This window comes from Polypterus senegalus, chromosome 7, assembly GCF_016835505.1.
Source record: "Polypterus senegalus isolate Bchr_013 chromosome 7, ASM1683550v1, whole genome shotgun sequence".
In the NCBI taxonomy this organism is placed as follows: Eukaryota; Metazoa; Chordata; class Cladistia; order Polypteriformes; family Polypteridae; genus Polypterus; species Polypterus senegalus.
Window position 1 is genome coordinate 9,757,046 of NC_053160.1, and position 19,468 is coordinate 9,776,513.

At 39.0% G+C, this 19,468-nt stretch overlaps 1 protein-coding gene across 1 annotated transcript; it reads left to right on the forward strand.

The window, feature by feature from the left end:
• Window positions 1-15,677: 15,677 nt before the first annotated feature.
• Window positions 15,678-17,523, forward strand: foxe1 (forkhead box E1). The gene has a single exon (XM_039758212.1). The coding sequence runs from the start codon at window positions 15,781-15,783 to the stop codon at window positions 17,056-17,058; it is 1,278 nt and encodes a 425-aa protein (XP_039614146.1). The 5' UTR covers window positions 15,678-15,780; the 3' UTR covers window positions 17,059-17,523.
• Window positions 17,524-19,468: the final 1,945 nt, after the last annotated feature.

Here is a 19,468-nt window from a genome sequence, read left to right on the forward strand (position 1 = left end):
AAGGTATAAATTGAGAAAACAGGAAGTCGTTGTGATTTGATGAGGAGCCAGAGTGTGGAATACACATTTCACAAAATGACCACACATGTGAATTCTTTTAGGAAGGAATGGTGTGTTAATGAGGCAATTTGCAAACTTGAGGATAATGAATTGATTTTATCTTATTTGAAATTTGATTAGGTATTGATTTTTCTATGGGGTGGTTGTGCTTTCTTTGTTTCTTTACTTATAATGTGCACTACTAGTCAACGTTTTAGAACACCCCCATTTTCTAGTTTATACTGATATTCGAGCTGTTCAAGTGTAGTGATTAATCTGTAATGATACAAAGGGACATAGTAAACTGCCAGAGGTCGGATACCAAAAACTGAAAAAAGAACTTCATTTTTCAGAGTTAAAAAAATAAAACAGTTTTATGTTTCCAGGGGTTTCACACAAACTGCTGACTTTCAGAAGTGTGTCCTCTAATTCTGGTGTGGCTTCTGTGTCTTCCACCCTGCTTCTTTCAGATTTTCCTTCACTTCCTTTTGATGGTGTATAGGAAACGATACTCACAGACATCCTGGCTTTATTTGCAATTTCTCCAAAGGAAAGACCTTCACCTTTGGGGGTTATGATGGTCCACCTGTCTTCCTTTGTTAATTTTCCTTTTTTCTCACCACTTTGATGCCAGTTTAGAGTGCAGTGTTGTTCAAATAACGCTTCAGAGAGTGCGTAACAACACAACAGACAGAGGGTTTTAAGTAATCGACCAAAGTTAGAACACCTGCAGGAATTGTTAGCATTAACTTTCAAGGCTAATTTATGTCCATTGCTGCATAAAGACCATTTTGTGTAACTCTAAAATGTTTTGGTAAATTTGACTTACGTTTCCTTTTTGGTAAATTAAACTACTTTTTTACTTATTTTTGTAGCATTGAAGGTTATTCTCTAGACTAGAACTGCTTAACTTTTAATAAATGCTGGAAAAATTTGAGTTTTCTAAAACATCTGACCAAACTCAAACTCTTTTTTTCTTTCTTTCTTTCTTTTTCTTTCTTTCTTTCTTTCTTTCTCTAACACTTTGGGCATCCTTGGATTTAATTCCTAAAGTGAAGCCATCTTTCTTCACTTCCTGATATATAGCTCTAATGGCAATGCTAAAATGCTTATACATACAGTGTAGTGCAAACCTAGAAGGGTCTTTCTTTCTTTCTTTCTTTCTTTCTTTCTTTCTTTCTTATTCAATTGACCTGTGTTTGGTAAATTTATGGAAAAGCTGTCCATAAATTTGCATAGTTTGTCAATTTTTCTTTCTTTCTTTCTTTCTTTCTTTAACATTTATCCGCTCTATTAATGGCTTTATCTAATAAGAAGTTAAACCATTTATTTACTAACTTAACCAACTAAACCATCCAATGCCCTGCCATTATTGTCCCAAAATGTTCTTTGAATTGAAAAGTTGTTTGAGATGTTTTTTAATCCCATTTGAGGTATTTTGTGTTTATATATAAATTATAAACTTTATATTAAGTATGCTGTTGAGCCATCTACAGCAATTACATAATACCTTAATACAACAGACCGATTTTTATTTCGATATTGAAGCTAAAAGTGACTTACGACATTGGAGAGTCGATTGATTACATTTCCTTTGTTTTACTAATTGGAAACCATGGGTCACGTGACTAGCTCAGGGTCACACCACGGTGTCAGTAGCGCGATCTGAACCTACCACCTCTGGGTTTGAAGTCCGAAGCCTTAACCACTAAACCGCAGCTCATCATTTCCTGGTTATTTATTAGTACTATTAAACCATCCATCCATTCATCCATTATCCAACCCGCTATATCCTAACTACAGGGTCACGGTGGTCTGCAGGAGCCAATCCCAGCCAACACAGGGCGCAAGGCAGGAAACAAACCCCGGGCTGGGCGCCAGCCCACCGCAGATTGTTAAACCTCTTAATAAATAAAGACTCTTCCTGGAACCCTCATGTGGATGGTGCCTTTGGCCATAAAAAAAATGGATCGTATGTATTTATAGAAGTGTACAGTACTGCACCTTTTTTGGGTTTTTGCCGTTCCCTTTAGATGCATGCCCATTAATTAATTTTGCACGAATGCTTTATACTTGTAGGGAACTTGTAGAGAAACCTTACTTAAACGTAAATAAATCAATTAATACATATTTGAAACAAATTGAATTAAATAAATAAATAGATGCATTGTTAATAGAAATAAATAAATATTTGCAATAAATAAATAAATAAATATATGGAAGATAATGATCCGCTATGACAAACCCCTAATGGGAGTAGCCGAAAGAAGAAGACGATTTCTAATCATTCGTTATATTTGCTATCTGCTTTTATTCACGCCAAGGATGTATTGATTTATTGATTTATTTCCAGAAAGACGTCTATCCTTTTGCTCTCATAACTGAAATGTGCTCTTAATTTTTAAATATATATATATATATATATATATATATATATATATATATATATATATATATATATATATATATATATATATATATATTTTTTTTTAAGAAAATTACATTGCATACAACCAAGTCGAATTTCTACAACAAATGACTAAACTTAAAAAGGAAAGAAAAAAAGATCAGAAAGTTTAACAAAAAAACAAGAACAAAAAAAAAAAGACGAAAACTAACCGAACAGAATTCAACCCCCAAGTGTTCCTATATAACCCTTCATCTTTCTTTCTTTGTTTCTTTCGATCTGCAGATATGCCAGGCGTGGTTATCGCCGATCTTGCAAACTGCGCTGTCACCTCCTTTGTATTCTGGGGATCAACATGTCAGTAACTGTAAACGGATTAAAACCATGTCAGTAAGAATATTCAGCTCATAACACATTTAATATTTGTGTTTGTATTGCGCAAGCAGCTGCAATGTAAACACATCTGCGCACAACTGAGTGCGGACGAGGCGTTCATGTCTTGCGCTTCTCGAGGACTGCGCGAGTCTAATGGCGTTATTGTCAGTCGTGAAGCTTCGTCTTAGGCTTTGTATAGCGTCCGTCACATTGAATTGATTCACAGTGTGTGTGTGGCGCAGCGGTTAAGGCTTCAAACCCTGAGATTCTGGGCTCAAATCTCGCCACTCACATGGTGTGACCCTGAGCAGGTCACTTCACCCACCTGTGCTCCAATTGGAAAAATAATGGAAATTTAACCAATTGTATCATAAATGCTGTAAGTCGCTTTAGATAACGGCGTCGGCCAAATAAAGAAACTATAATGTAAATGTCTCGGTCGTATAGAATCAAAGAGGAGCATTTCATTATGTATGGCCACAACCGAAATCTTTAATGTAGGCGGCCTAGCAGGACCTAATAGATCAAGAAAACGGGAATTTTGCCTGAGTTACTGTTCAAATGCAGCGAGAGTCGTTTCAGAACCGGGAACACATTGACATTTCACTAATCTGTTATCATCTATTCATTGTTATTTATGGGACCAATGGATCTAAAGAAAAGGTTCTTTCATGTGGACCGTTCATTTGGGAATCAAAAACAGTTCCCTATAAGGCATCGCTGAAATACCAGCTTGGCATTTATTTAAAAAGGTTGATAGATAGATAGATAGATAGATAGATAGATAGATAGATAGATAGATAATAATAATAATAATAATAATAATAATAATAATAATAATAATAATAATAATAATAATAATAATACATTTTATTTATATACCGCCATTCCCATGCTCAAGGCACTTACAGGATATAAGAAAGAACGGCAGAGTATACAGTGCATTGTACAAACCAGATAAATAAATGAAGATTACGAGAGTGATAGATAGATAGATAGATAGATAGATAGATAGATAGATAGATAGATAGATAGATAGATAAAATGAAAGGCACTATATAGATAGCCAGATAGAACTTTATTTGTTCCCATGAGGACATTTGGTATCTTACATTGCATGTTCTCCCCATGTCTTTGTGGGTTTCCTCCTGTTACCTCCCATAGTCTAAACATACGCAAGTTTGGTGCGTTGGCACAGCTTGTTTGGCCCATGTGTAGCTGACGTGTGTGCTTGTATTCGCCCAGCGATCGACCGACGTCCTGTCCAGGGTTTGTTCTTGCCTTGCGCCCTATGCTTGCTGGGATAGGCTACGGCACCAATTACCCATGACCACTCCCTCTGCCATCCTCCGCCTACCCAAACCATACCCTCTCTCCCCAAACCGAGACCATGTTCATTAGGCTAGAAAATGTACTGACTAATATCTGTAGGGTGCCGCACCGTGTTAACCATTATGAATGTATAAGAAGTCAAGCAAAATGGCACCTTTTATTGGCTAACTAAAAAGATTACCATATGCAAGCTTTCGAGGCAATTCGTGCCCTTGGCTGCCTGATGATTCCATCTTGCCTGAAGAAGGGGCCTGAGTTGCCTCGAAAGCTTGCATATTGTAATCTTTCTAGTTAGCCAATGAAAGGGGTCGTTTTGCTTAACGTCTGATTAATATCTAATAGACAATTTTGAAAATTGTGATTTCTCTACAATAAAAAAATACAGCATATATATGTACAACGAATCACTTCATGAATTTTCCAGATCGATTGTTCCTGTGACGATCGCAAACAATTTAATACACTTAATAAATGTATATAGGCCTATCTCGAATATGTAGAAACGTTCGTTTTAATAATCGAAACTTTTTCCCTGATGCCCTGAATGTTAGGAATATACGAGTATCGTTTCTGTCACTGTAACACTTTCATGAATTACTCAATTGAACAGGCAGCGGTGTGGTGGTTACGTTTTTGGACCTCAGTCCCTGAGATCCTGGGTTCGAGTCCCGCTACTGACTCAGTGTGATTCCTGATCAAGTGACTTCACCTTCCTGTGTTTCAGCTGGAAAAACAAAACAAGTGTTTCTCAAATGATGTAATTCGTTTTGGATAAATGCGTCAGAGAAATAATTAATCAAAATAAATGGATTCAATTCATTGACATGCCGGGGGCTGCCCTGTGTGAATGCAGGTGGGTCGCGAAGTGGGTACTGGCACTCTGTCCATGCAGGACCGTTTCTGCTTTTCGCCAAATAATAACAAGGAGGGTTCGACCCACCCGAAGAGGATTAAGAAGTTTTGAAATATGTTATGACATATGACTAACGTATTCTCTCTTATCTCTGCAAAGTGTGTTCATACTACACTTATTGTATGCCATTTAGTAGTCTGCAAGAAGGTATCGATCACAAAAAAAGTAAGAATACCGACATTAACTTCAGTCCTATAGTGTCGTTTTACTTGTGCCTCTGTAGTCCGCACACCACACTCTCTGTCACCCGACATCTAAGGCAGTTGTGTGGTTCTCACGAACTCGCATGCATGTCGTAAGGCTAAGGGCTTTAAAATCTTAATCTGTATATGAAGAAAGCATTAAAATTAATTAGCAAACAGACTTGAGGCATTTCTTTAGAAATTCGGACAAACCGCCTCCACCGGTTTGTCTCAGTGCGCTGATACCGAAGATAACTGAGGACGAGGCTTCCCAAAGGATTTACGGAGCAGTCTCGGCGTTCTTTCTGAGGGCTTACATTAGAAAAAGTATTCGAAGACACACGGGACACATACAGGATTATAACTGAAATCGCGAGGCCCGATAATTAAACAAACTACGCGAAGACAACGATCGCTTCCCGAATTCTTACTGTGGAGTGACTGCTGCTTGAAAAAAAGAAATAACGTAAAGAAAACGAAAGAGCCGAGGCCGCGAAAACACTAAAAACAACAGCGAACTGACTCCCGGGCGTCCATTCAAGGGGCACGAAGCCGGCTGGTGATGATAGGCGTATTCCATGCGATCGTTAGAAAAGATAAAAATAACACACGAGGAGGCAGCAAAACAAACTTCGGTAATCCAAATTGTTTTTAAGACCCATTCCTACACGCCGAGCTCTTGATGTTCTCATCTTTAATGTTTTGCGTGCCTTAACTCTGGGAATCCTACCCTTTCACGTTTTTTTAACTATTTCCTTTTTTGAAGCGTTTGTATATAACTAGGATGCTTTTAGCTTTGCACTCCTGCATAAAGTTTCATAAAATAATGAAGAATGGATTGAACTCTCACAAAAGAATATAATGAATATTCTGAGAATATGCTGATCTGAGATGACAGACGTAAAGGTCCGCTAAAGGCGATTTCGAGTTGAATCTTAAAGCATAAAAACCTTCTTCTTCTTCTAATTTGTATTAGTAGTAGTAATATAGTAGTTCTAATTATTATTATTATTATTATTATTATTATTATTATTATTATTATTATTATTATTATTATTATTATTATTATTATTATACTAATAATTCTAAAGAGTTTGCATGTTCTCTACGTGTGTGCGTGGGTTTCCTTCCACAGTCCAAAGACATGCAAGTTAGGTGAACTGGCGACGCTAAATTGGCCCGAGTGTGTCTGTGAGTTGGCCCTGTGATGGACTGAAGCCCAGGGTTTGTTCCTGCATTTACACCCAATGCTAGCTGGGATAGTCTCCAGCAGACCCCTGTGACCCTGGTCCAGATTAAGCTGATTAGAAAATGACATGATGTTATTCATAATAATAATAATAACTAGCAGTAGTAGTAGTCGCATCGGGACAATGTCTTCTTGATTTGAAGAATTAACCTAGCTTCTGGTGACATTACACTGAACACTTTTAATAAAATAATTGGATAAATGGCTGCTATTACTACTACTACTACTACTACTACTACTGCTAATAATAATAATAATACAAATAATTAGTAATAGAAGAGTAGTACTAAATGCTGGCATCACGACATTGTCTTCTTGATCTGAAAAACACAGCCCAGCTTCTTGTGCACTGAATTAGCACTTTTAATAAAATTATAGGATAAATGCCAGGAGTGCCTGTTTAGGGATCCATCTCTTCTGGTCTAAGAACATCTAGGAGATGGTCACAAGCTTCTTCTTCTTACTTATATTATTATTATTATTATTATTATTATTATCCTATCATTTTATTAAAAGTGCTAATGCAGTGCACAAGAAGCTTGGCTCTGTTCTTCAAGTCAAGAAGACATTGTCCAGATGTCAGCATTTAGTACTACTCTTCTACTACTAATTATTATTATTATTATTAGTGTTGTTGTTGATGTTGTTATTATTATTTATTGTTATTATTATCATTACCCATCACTCTAATTGTTTTATTAAAAGTGTTCAGTGCAATGTCACCAATAGCTGGGCTCTATTCTTCAAGTCAAGAAGACATTATTGGAATGCCAGTATATACAACTACTACTGCTGTTATTACTACTACTAATAATAATAATAAGAAGAAGAAGAAGAAGAAGAAGAAGAAGAAGCTTGTGACCATCTCCTAGATGTCCTTGTACCAGAAGAGATGGATCCCTAAACAGGCACTCCTGGCCTGATATGAAAGACACTATATAATACACAGATAGATAGATAGATAGATAGATAGATAGATAGATAGATAGATAGATAGATAGATAGATAGATAGATAGATAGATAGATAGATAGGAAAGACACTATATGATAGATAGATAGATAGATAGATAGATAGATAGAGATAGATAGATAGGAAAGACACTATATGATAGATAGATAGATAGATAGATAGATAGATAGATAGATAGATAGATAGATAGATAGATACATAGATACATAGATAGATAGATATAAAAGGCACTATATAGTACATAGATAGATAGATAAATAGGAAAGGCACTATATGATAGATAGATAGATAGATAGATAGATAGATAGATAGATAGGAAAGACACTATATGATAGATACAGTGGTGTGAAAAACTATTTGCCCCCTTCCTGATTTCTTATTCTTTTGCATGTTTGTCACACAAAATGTTTCTGATCATCAAACACATTTAACCATTAGTCAAATATAACACAAGTAAACACAAAATGCAGTTTTTCAATGATGGTTTTTATTATTTAGGGAGAAAAAAATCCAAACCTACATGGCCCTGTGTGAAAAAGTAATTGCCCCCTTGTTAAAAAATCACCTAACTGTGGTGTATCACACCTGAGTTCAATTTCCGTAGCCACCCCCAGGCCTGATTACTGCCACACCTGTTTCAATCAAGAATTCACTTCAATAGGAGCTGCCTGACACAGAGAAGTAGACCAAAAGCACCTCAAAAGCTAGACATCATGCCAAGATCCAAAGAAATTCAGGAACAAATGAGAACAGAAGTAATTGAGATCTATCAGTCTGGTAAAGGTTATAAAGCCATTTCTAAAGCTTTGGGACTCCAGAGAACCACAGTGAGAGCCATTATCCACAAATGGCAAAACATGGAACAGTGGTGAACCTTCCCAGGAGTGGCCGGCCGACCAAAATTACCCCAAGAGCGCAGAGATGACTCATCCGAGAGGTCACAAAAGACCCCAGGACAACATCTAAAGAACTGCAGGCCTCACTTGCCTCAATTAAGGTCAGTGTTCACGACTCCACCATAAGAAAGAGACTGGGCAAAAACGGCCTGCATGGCAGATTTCCAAGATGCAAACCACTGTTAAGCAAAAAGAACATTAGGGCTCATCTCAATTTTGTTAAGAAACATCTCAATGATTGCCAAGACTTTTGGGAAAATACCTTGTGGACTGATGAGACAAAAGTTGAACTTTTTGGAAGGCAAATGTCCCGTTACATCTGGCGTAAAAGGAACACAGCATTTCAGTAAAAGAACATCATACCAACAGTAAAATATGGTGGTGGTAGTGTGATAGTCTGGGGTTGTTTTGCTGCTTCAGGACCTGGAAGGCTTGCTGTGATAGATGGAACCATGAATTCTATTGTCTACCAAAAAATCCTGAAGGAGAATGTTCGGCCATCTGTTCGTCAACTCAAGCTGAAGCGATCTTGGGTGCTGCACCAGGACAATGACCCAAAACACACCAGCAAATCCACCTCTGAATGGCTGAAGAAAAATAAAATGAAGACTTTGGAGTGGCCTAATCAAAGTCCTGACCTGAATCCAATTGAGATGCTATGGCATGACCTTAAAAAGGCGGTTCATGCTAGAAAACCCTCAAATAAAGCTAAATTACAACAATTCTGCAAAGATGAGTGGGCCAAAATTCCTCCAGAGCGCTGTAAAAGACTCATTGCAAGTTATCGCAAACGCTTGATTGCAGTTATTGCTGCTAAGGGTGGCCCAACCAGTTATTAGGTTCAGGGGGCAGTTACTTTTTCACACAGGGCCATGTAGGTTTGGATTTTTTCTCCTAAATAATAAAACCATCATTTAAAACTGCATTTTGTGTTTACTTGTGTTATATTTGACTAATGGTTAAATGTGTTTGATGATCAGAAACATTTTGTGTGACAAACATGCAAAAGAATAAGAAATCAGGAAGGGGGCAAATAGTTTTCACACCACTGTAGATAGATAGATAGATAGATAGATAGATAGATAGATATGAAAGGCACTATATGATAGATAGATAGATAGATAGATAGATAGATAGATAGATAGATAGATAGATAGATAGATAGGAAAGGCACTATATGATAGATAGATAGATAGATAGATAGATAGATAGATAGATAGATAGATAGATAGATAGATATGAAAGGCACTATATAATACTGTAGGAATTCTAGTAGGACCAAATGATCTTCTACAGCGTTGTGTTCTTCAGCACAGTGAATGAAGATGACTGCTGTGTTTACTTCTCTGATCCACCAGAATGTTGTGGAGAGGGTGACTGTTATTGTCAAGGTTGGCCTGTACCTTCTTCCCCGCACAACTTCCACCACAATTCCCACAGTCCTGCCCAGCACTGAGGCAGCCTTCTTCACCAGCTTATCCAGCCCCATCGTGTTCTTATCTGTCACACTGCCTCCCAAACAAATGGAAGCAAAGAAGAGGACCCTGACAACGACAGTCTGACAGGACACAGAGAGAATTTTCCTATATATGTGGAATTGTCAGAGTCTTCTGAGTTTAAACAGGCTGTCCTGTCCTGTAGAGGACATCTGTGTTCACTGACCAGTCCAGTCTGTCATCAAGGTGGACACCTAGATATTCAGAAGTCAGTCTGCACCACCTCAATGTCCTCCCCTCGGATGTTAACAGGCTGGGGGTTGAGGAGCTTGGACATGCAAAAATCCACAATCATCTCCTTGCTCTTTGTTGTGTTCAGTTCTTGCTGCTCCAGTCAATGAAAGCCCCCATCAGATCCTTGTATTCTCCTTCCTATCCATTCCTCATACACTACAATAGCTGCATCATCTCTGAATGCAGCAAAAGTCTGCCTTCAATTTAAACTCTGCTGTGTATCAAGTGAATGGGGTCAGGACAGTCCCTTGTGGGGGTGGATTGTCACTGTTGTTCACTATGGTCCCAAAGACTCAGCTCCCCCATTTGACAAACTGCACTGTCCAGTCAGGTAGTTATGACCCCAGGATGTGAAGGTGGAATCCACACCCATCCTCTCCAGTTTATCTTTAAGAATGGAGGGTTGGATGGTGTTGAATGCACTTGAAAACGATTTTTATTATTATTTATTTATGCTTTGATTGGATTTGTCATGTTTCAGCCAACATTTCTCCCCTGGCTGGGGTTCAAGTTTGTGTGTTTTGTCTGATTTTGTATAATTTATTTGTATTAATGCTTCTTTTCTTTATTATGTACAGTATTGTTTGTGTTTATTTCATTGTGTCCCATGTGTTTTGTGGGTGGTTCCCCGAGGGGCGGGGCCACCTGCCAATCATCGGCCAGAATCGCCCTCTACCCTATATATGGGAGGGCCTTCCACACGTCCTGGTGGTTCATTTTGAGTGCGCTAGAGAGTGGAGTGTTGCTTGTGATTACCTCCGCCTTTCTGCTTTTGTTCTTGTTTTTTACAATTTCTGGAGTTTTGAACCTTAGTGCTTGTTTTTTGCCTCAACAGGCAAATCCTTTTTGTGCTTGTGGGAGCTTTTTTCGACTTTAGAGATTCTTTTTTTTTTTTGGTTTAAATAAACCTTTTCTTATTAAGACCCCTTTTTGTAGCTAGTCGGGGTTTAGAAAGTATATCTCCCCCTAGAGGGCAACTTTTGAAAGTGCTTTTGGGACTCCTGAGTCAGGACAGGTTTACTTTTTTCCCCCCATGTCTTGAACGTGGGAAAGCCGCTATATAAAGAAAATATATTATTATTGTTAGTATTAGTATTTATAAATAAATTCAGGAAAACATGTTTATTCGCAGTGTTATCTGTCTTATGGGAGACGTAATAAATATTATACAAATGAAATGAAATTTTGCTGTTGTTGGTGAATTAGTTGCAAAGAATGTTCTTTGATCGCTATTGTTCCATTATGGTTCAACGTTCATCAATAACGTTATAAGAACTCCGAGAAAACTTTATGCCGCAACTTTCTATTGAAATTAAAGGTTACCGTTATTGTAATAGAAACAAAGCCCTCACAGAACGTTATTACAACGTTCACTTGTTAACTGGGACCCTGTGATGGACCCGCGTCCTGTCCAGGGATTGTTCCTGTCTTGTGCACGAAGCTTACTGGCATAGGCTCCGGCTTCCTCCGCGACTCTGCTCTGGATAAACGAAATAATAAAAAAATAATAATAATTATTATTATTATCATTACCTTCCACTCTTGATGTATCATTTGCTCTTCTCTTGCTTTGTATTTTTCCTTTGCCATTTACTTCCTTACTCTCCCTTAGGAATTTTGGCTGCAAAAATCCATTAAAATAATTCCTGGAAAAGTCAACAGGCAGTCTCGTTGAAGCTCTCAGCTGCCCAAATGATCAGATCGGCATCCAGGACTAATGCTAGCAAATGCAAATGATTCTGGCCCGGGTCTCGGGTGGCATTCTCTGCTGATCGAAGACTGAGGACGATCCGGCTTTGCTGTCTCTTCTGTTCTCAACCAGCATTGACGCGTTCGTACGGAAGGCTATATGAGGACATGAGTGGGCGCCTAGCTGTTACTGCATCTGTCTGTTTATGGGGGTCGTATCCTTTACTTAAGTATTTGATCGCAAAATAGATTGTGACGACCTGTCGAATAAGACTCCGGGGGAGTCTTCAAAATGCCAGCTGGCTTTTTAATTTGATGTGCCCCGATATAAACGGTACCCTAGTACCGCTGTTCTCTGAGTCACGGGGACACCTCCAAAATAATAATAATAATTAAAAACCACAAAGTGCATTCCCCCAAGACTCCACCCTCGACCCTGTTTCCGTTGCCCACAGCCCAGGCAGTAGCGAGACGCGTAATCATGTTTTATTTTCAATGGTAAAAACAGCAACCACAAAATGAGGAGAAAAATACCACGCGAGCATGAAATGGATTGAGTTGGCTTGTTGAGAAAGATAAGAAGATCTGTTACGCCATGCTCCTTAATTGGAGACAGTGTATTAGATAACGTTATGTGTTATTGTTATTATAATAATTTGTTTATCGTGGAAATGTTGATGTGGGCGGACTCCGTGTCGTGTGCCGACCAGACCTAAAGTGCCCTTTGCTGACGAGGCGAGCGGTTCTCGGCAGTGCCGCCTCATCTTCTGCTCTTGTTGGGCTGTGAGGTGTCCTAGCAGTTCCTGCATTCTTGTCGAATCCTTTCTTGATATTATTATTATTATTATTATTATTATTGACATGAATTTCGTTTATCAAAATGCACAACGTAATTTAATTAATTTAATAATTTAAAATAATTACCAATTTACAGATAGATAGATAGATAGATAGATAGATAGATAGATAGATAGATAGATAGATAGATAGATAGATAGATTTATTTGTTTCAATGGGGAGAAATATCAGAAGCTTTTTGGATAAATACATCCATCCATCCATTATCCAACCCGCTATATCCTAACTACAGGGTCACGGGGGTCTGCTGTAGCTAATATAAATGCATAAATAAGTAAATAAATAACATTCATAACAGAATGACAATAAAGCAAGAAACTTAAAAAAGAAAGAAAATTGCTGACTTGGTAGTCTCCGTTCTAGTGAGGCGCTATACTGGTGTATTGCTTTTGGTGTAAAGGAGTCACGGCACTCAGTTTTGTTTTCATTCTCTTCTTCACTGGGACTGTGACTGCCAAGTCAGAAGTTTTTTTTTTCCCCCTTTTTAGACATTCTGATGTATGTTTAGATCACAGTGCATATGTATATATACTGTATATGTATGTATATACATAAATAGCCAAATTTCCCACTGGGGACAAATAAAATTATATCTATTATATAGCACCTTTCACTCTGTCTATCTATCTATCATATAGCGCCTTTCATATCTATCTGTCTATCTATAGTGCCTTTCACTCTTTATCTATCTATCTCTTCAATATAAAGTACAATTGTTGAAACAGCTAAATTCAAACATTTACTCAATGCTCTTGTTTTATTGATTCAAAACTGGCATATTTTTGTGAACATAAGCGTAATTTAAATAACATCGGCCTATTAGTTTATTATATCAATACTGAATCTTGTTGTATCATATATATTAGCATTACTTATTAGGATGGTAAAATAGTTTATTTATAGCCAACATCAATATTTTTCTTTCTTTCTTTGGTAAAGGTACGTTTTATTTACACATTGCAAAATACAATTCCATCACCCCATACAACAAAAACAGTCTTGTTAAGGAACTGTCATCTTCCTTTTTAATTTCTTAGCCAAAGACCGAAATATTGGACCAAACATCCATACTCGTCACATATGTTTTAGATTTAAAATCAATTCCCATTAAAGTGCTCTGTGTCCACGAGCCATTCCATCTCTCCATAGCTACTGTGAACCCCCACTTCTCAATATTCCTCTTAATTTTCTGTTCTAGCTGTTTTTTGCACTGCACATCTCTGGTCACAAACATCTTTATAAAGGATACACCTGGCATCCTATATGTATTTCTTAGCCAGGCTAATAAGAAGTCATATTAAAAAGGCTTCCCTTGAACGTCTGCCATTTCCAGCTAAGCCCTCACCTTTAACAATTAAACCATATGACAAAAGTACTAAATCTTCTACCATTATCAATAATCCTTCCATATTCCTCCACACTTCTTGTGTTCAACTGCACTCCCGAAACGTCTCCACCTGCACACAGTGTGATCATCACGTCCTTGTCGGTGTCAAACTTCACCCTCACTCTTAAATCTTCCCCACACCGCCATCCAGTTCGGGTCCTTTAAAATATTTTCCTGCCCTTCTGGATGACCCACTGTCCATACCCTCGTTATTTATTTATTTTGACTTTCCTTACTGAATGATTCTAACATGTACGATTCAGTTGTATAGGGAGCAAAGTAAGATGTGTTTTTAATGTGGGGTGGACAACAAATTTGTATAGAAATGTGTCAGTAGTGACACAAAACCCACGGCATTTGGGAAAAAAGCAATTTACTAAAAGTCTTTTAAGTTTCTTTCCATCTGTACAAAGGCGTGGAGAAGCCTTGGCCCACAATGCAACACAAGGGGGCGGACCTTTATACAAATACAAGACAGTCACGTACATAATACTTGTTTATTTAAAATTAAATCAATTTAATTCAACAGCGTATATTAAAATGGGCATGCCATGCTTTGGGTATTAAAGAAGACTTCATGTTAAGTAAGATTAGCATAAAACAGGTGATTAAAAGACAACAATCCTCGAGGGAGTTTACGCTTCTGTTAAAAGAAAATGATTTATTGTTTTCATTGTGTCAATATATCCAAGTGAATTTTGTCAAAATTACCAGAAAAAGCTATAGAACATAAACAAACATGATTATTTTAAGTTATATTAACTTAATTTAGATCAATAAAGTAAAGAACCGCGTTGGTTTACTTTTTAGAGTGCTGCTGCCTCGTACTGAGTCCGGGTTTGCGTGCTGGATGCTCCCTGCATGGCGTTTGCGCTTCAGTTCGCTGCGGTTTCTTTCCACCGACACAAGACGTGCGGGTAAGTGGGTTAGGTGAAGTGGCGATAAATCGTCTAAGTTGTGTGTATGTTTGCGATCATCCTGCGATTGGCGTCCAGCGGCTGCTCCTGCCTTGCGCCCGATGCTTGCTGGGATTGGTTCCAGCTGCCGCGCGACCAGTTGCCGGTCGAAGTCTATATGGAGCCCAATTGGCGCACTCCTTGACTTACCAAAACAGCGCCCCTCGTTGTCCATAGCACCAACTGGAGGACGAAGGAGTCTTAAAGATCCAGAGCACGTACCCCTTTAATTACCAAAGCTGCCCCACCCCCTTGTCCATAGCAAGGCGTGGGGGTTCCAAGAGCAGGCACCGCTTTACTTTCATAAATTCGGTTGACGACGCCCTTATCTGGATTGACTGGCAGTGCCCGCGATCCCGCTCGACATTTTATATTTAATATAACGATTTACATTGACTCGTACGTTCCAAACGATTACTTTAACAAGCTTAAGGCGAGACTTAACGCAGGCGAGTCCTACGCGTGTCTCTTTCTTCTTCTTCTTCTTCTTCTTCTTCTTCTTCTTCTTCTTCTTCTTCTTCAACAGCGAACTTTTTCCCGGCATTCTTGGTGTCTTTGTCTTCTATAGGCCGAGGATCGCCTCCTCAGGAATTCCAGTCGCACACCTTTGTCTGTCACTTTAATTCGTGTGGGTGTGACTTATCGCCCATCAGGTAAGCAGCACCTCAGGTTACTCCAGTCAGTCCCTTTCAGTCTCAATAGACCGCAAAAAGGTAGGGAAGGAGCTGTCATGCACAAGCCGAGCGCGCCGTGATCGTCTCAGGTGTTTCTTTCAGCGTTTTGCGTCTCGCTACGTATGCTTTGGGATTTTAGGTTGAATTTCCCCCTCTTCAGTGGACTGTTTTGCTCTTTTGACCCTCTTTATAACCATTTTGGTGAAAGGACTAGGGGCAGCCAGCTGTGCCTGCATGTGCCTGACTCGCCGGACGCCCTCCTGGACCTCTGTGACCTGCCAGTGCCGCCGGCTCCCATGACAGCAGAAAGGCAGCAGCCTCCGTCCCAGACATCAGTGCACTCCGCAATCAACATGCCAGTCGTCAAAGTGGAGAAGGAGTGCCCGTCGGACAGCCACGGAGACGGAGAAGAACCCCCGAAGGGCAGGCGGAGGAAGCGACCCCTCCAGAGAGGCAAGCCCCCCTATAGTTACATCGCCCTCATCTCCATGGCTATCGCCAATTCGGCGGAGAGGAGGCTTACGCTCGGGGGTATCTACAAGTTTATTATGGAACGGTTCCCATTTTACCGGGACAACTCGAAAAAGTGGCAGAACTCCATTCGACATAACCTGACTCTCAACGACTGTTTCATCAAGATTCCACGAGAGCCCGGGCGCCCCGGAAAGGGCAACTACTGGGCACTGGACCCCAATGCAGAGGACATGTTCGAGAGTGGGAGCTTTCTCAGGCGAAGGAAAAGGTTCAAGCGGTGCGATCTGACAACGTACCCGAACTACAGCCACGATTCTCCCGTCTTCGCGCCTATGCAAGTCGCCAGGTCGCCATATGCCAACTCCATGTACACGAACATGACTGGGGGCGCTCCTTATGGTCAACAGGTGGCTCCGCACTCATCTGTCTACTACCCATCGACTTCCCCAAATTTTACCTCCAGTCAGTCCCGAATGTTCAGTATTAACAACCTCATAGGGCACCACGGTGGACTGGCTGCCGGGACGGATCTCATGCAGCAGCCCACCCGCAATCACAGCCCGGACATGTGCGCGACGACCACCTCCTGTACCCTGGCGGCCGCATCCTTTCAGGCCCAGTCCTGTGGGGGCAGCATGCTGTCCAGAGCCACCAATCAGATGTCCTACCCGTACACGGTGACAAACGGAGCCCTGACTGTGAGCCAGCCGTCCTATTCACAGGGCAGCAACGCCATGTACGGGGCGCCGGGGCGCCTGGCAATGCCAGCCGCCCCCACTGTGGGTACAGACGGCGTGGATCTCTATGGACGAGTATCGCCAGGTCAGTACACGGCGTTGGCGCAGTACAGCAATAATGGAGCGAATGCTTACCTGAGACACACGCCCTATTCGGGCAACATGGACAGGTTTGTACCGGCCATTTAGAGGGAGACCCCTCAGCAGGGCAGAACTGGGACCCTTAATGCTACCAAGGCGTTGGACAGCCGACCTCAAAGACAAAGTGTCACGTTTACAGCAGCAGGACCCGCTTTGTTCTTGCCTGTCTCCTTTTTTAAGTTGGTATTTATTTATTCGATGCGCATTTAGCAGCACTTGTCACCAAGTCCACGGAGTCCAACGGTGAGCAGAGGGGACATCGCCATTAAAAAACAAAAAATAAAGCTGCGTTTGTGCAGGACAAGCAGTCGGCGAAATGGACAGGAAAGCTGGACTTTGTGCCTAATCAGTGGCCTTCGCTTTATAGTGACACTCGCCGATTTAATTCCGTAAGCAATGCTCTTTCTTGACATCTTGATATAGTGCCTTTATTGGTGGTCCCAGAATGATTCTATAATGCAAAGCTATAGAGCTTTCTTTCTTTCTTATATATTAAAAATTGATTTTATTGAAAATCTGCAATGAATTTGCATTCTTCTTTCTTTCTTTCTTTCTTTCTTTCTTTCTTTCTTTCTTTCTTGTTCCTGTTGTTGGTAAATTTATTGAAATCTAGCCACGGATTTACTTGGCTTGTCCATTTTTTCCTTTTGCTTTTTGTTTTCTTTCTTTCTTTCTTTCGTTCTTTCTTTCTTATTCAGGTGGCCTGTTGTTAAATTTATTGAAAATCTAGCATTGGATTTGCTTGGCTTTTCCATTTTTTATTTTTTCTTTCTTTCTTTCTTTCTTTCTTTCTTTCTTATTCTGGTGGCATGTTGTTAAATTTATCGAAAATCTAGCAATGGATTTGGATTGTTTGTCAATTTGTTTCTTTTGCTTTTCTTTCTTTCTTTCTTTCTTTCTTTCTTTCTTTCTTTCTTTCTTTCTTTCTTTCTTTCTTTCTTGTTCTGGTGGCATGTTGTTAAATTTATCAAAAATCTAGCAATAGATTTGCATTGTTTGTCAATTTTTTCTTTTGCTTTTCTTTCTTTCTTTCTTTCTTTCTTTCTTTCTTTCTATTCATCTGGCCTGATGTTGGTTAATTAATTGAAAATCTGCACGATTTGTCAATTTCTTTCTTTCCTGTGCATCCCTTCACTTTGTTTTCAAACCCTTAAGAAGTAAAACATTTTATTTCAAGCAATTTGCAGCCTGACTAACTTAAGCAGCTAAATCTACGACTGCCTGCCACTCATCGCCTTATCACTCTTAAAACTAACGGTTCCTTGATGGCTTTTACTGGGTTGTGTCTCTCTTTGTAGAACCACTGCTTTTAACCTTTTAAATCTGGGGAGAGTGCTGTGCACTTGAATTTGGTTATTTGGGCTTTAAGAAAGACTCCTAAGTTGTCAGCGAAATAGAAATCTTAAAAGTCCCGAAGACGACCAGACAGAATCTAACAGATCAAGAAATCCTGAACCTATCCTCTGATATTGTATACAGCAAGAGGCCATGTAGACTCAGGAGTCCATTGGTGTTTCTCAAATCTGGCATCATTTATTCAATAATACAATATGTGTTATAATTCTAAATAAAAAACGTTTTTTTTTTTTTTTTTTTTTTGGAACCTTCATCCAGACATTGGGAGCCGTAAACACAGCATTGGTCTGAAGTATCACTTTGGCACCTTTATTTTTAAGAGTGAAGATAACTAAATGGTTTCTTTGACAAGCTGTAGTTCATTTCCTAACACACAGCTAATACTTTAGGATCCTTACACAGTGTGGCAATGACTTGACGATGTTTTTGTCATTTTTTATTTGGTTTGATTTTCATGATATTACATAAAACTTTCCCTTTCTTTCTTTCTTTTTAATTTTCTAATATCTGGCTTTTGAAGCCTTCCAGTTTGACTGGGATCATTTTTTTTTTTTTTTTTGCATTTTATTTTCTTTGCCAAACCAAAAATTATATAAATTTGTACTGTGTACTTCTTCAATAAACAAAAATGTCAAATACATACACTCATGTACAGTATTAGTGGAATTATGGTCATGTACTGCTATGTAAAAAAAAATAATAATTTGAATGAAATTATCATTTTGCATTACATTCTTGATAAATATTAAATGAACTTCAACCATATATATATGTATATGTATATATGTAGATATATGTGCGGTTATTTCAGGTTATTTTTTCGCCATGACCTTGGATTGCATTAATGGCTTTGACAAAATATGACTTCTATCTAACCGTTATATAGTGCCATTCATATCTATGTATCTATCTATCTATTATATAGTGCCTATCTATCTATCTATCTATCTATCTATCTATCTATCTATCTATCTATCTATCTCTTATATAGTGCCTTCCAAATCTACCTATCTATCCATCTATTATATAGCGTCTTTCATATCTATCTACAGTGCTTTTAAAAACTGTCCACACTCTTGGATGTTTTCACATGTTACTTTTA

Coding starts and splice junctions, on each gene's coding strand:
- foxe1 (XM_039758212.1), top strand. CDS start 15,781: ATGCTTTGGGATTTTAGGTTGAATTTCCCCCTCTTCAGTGGACTGTTT.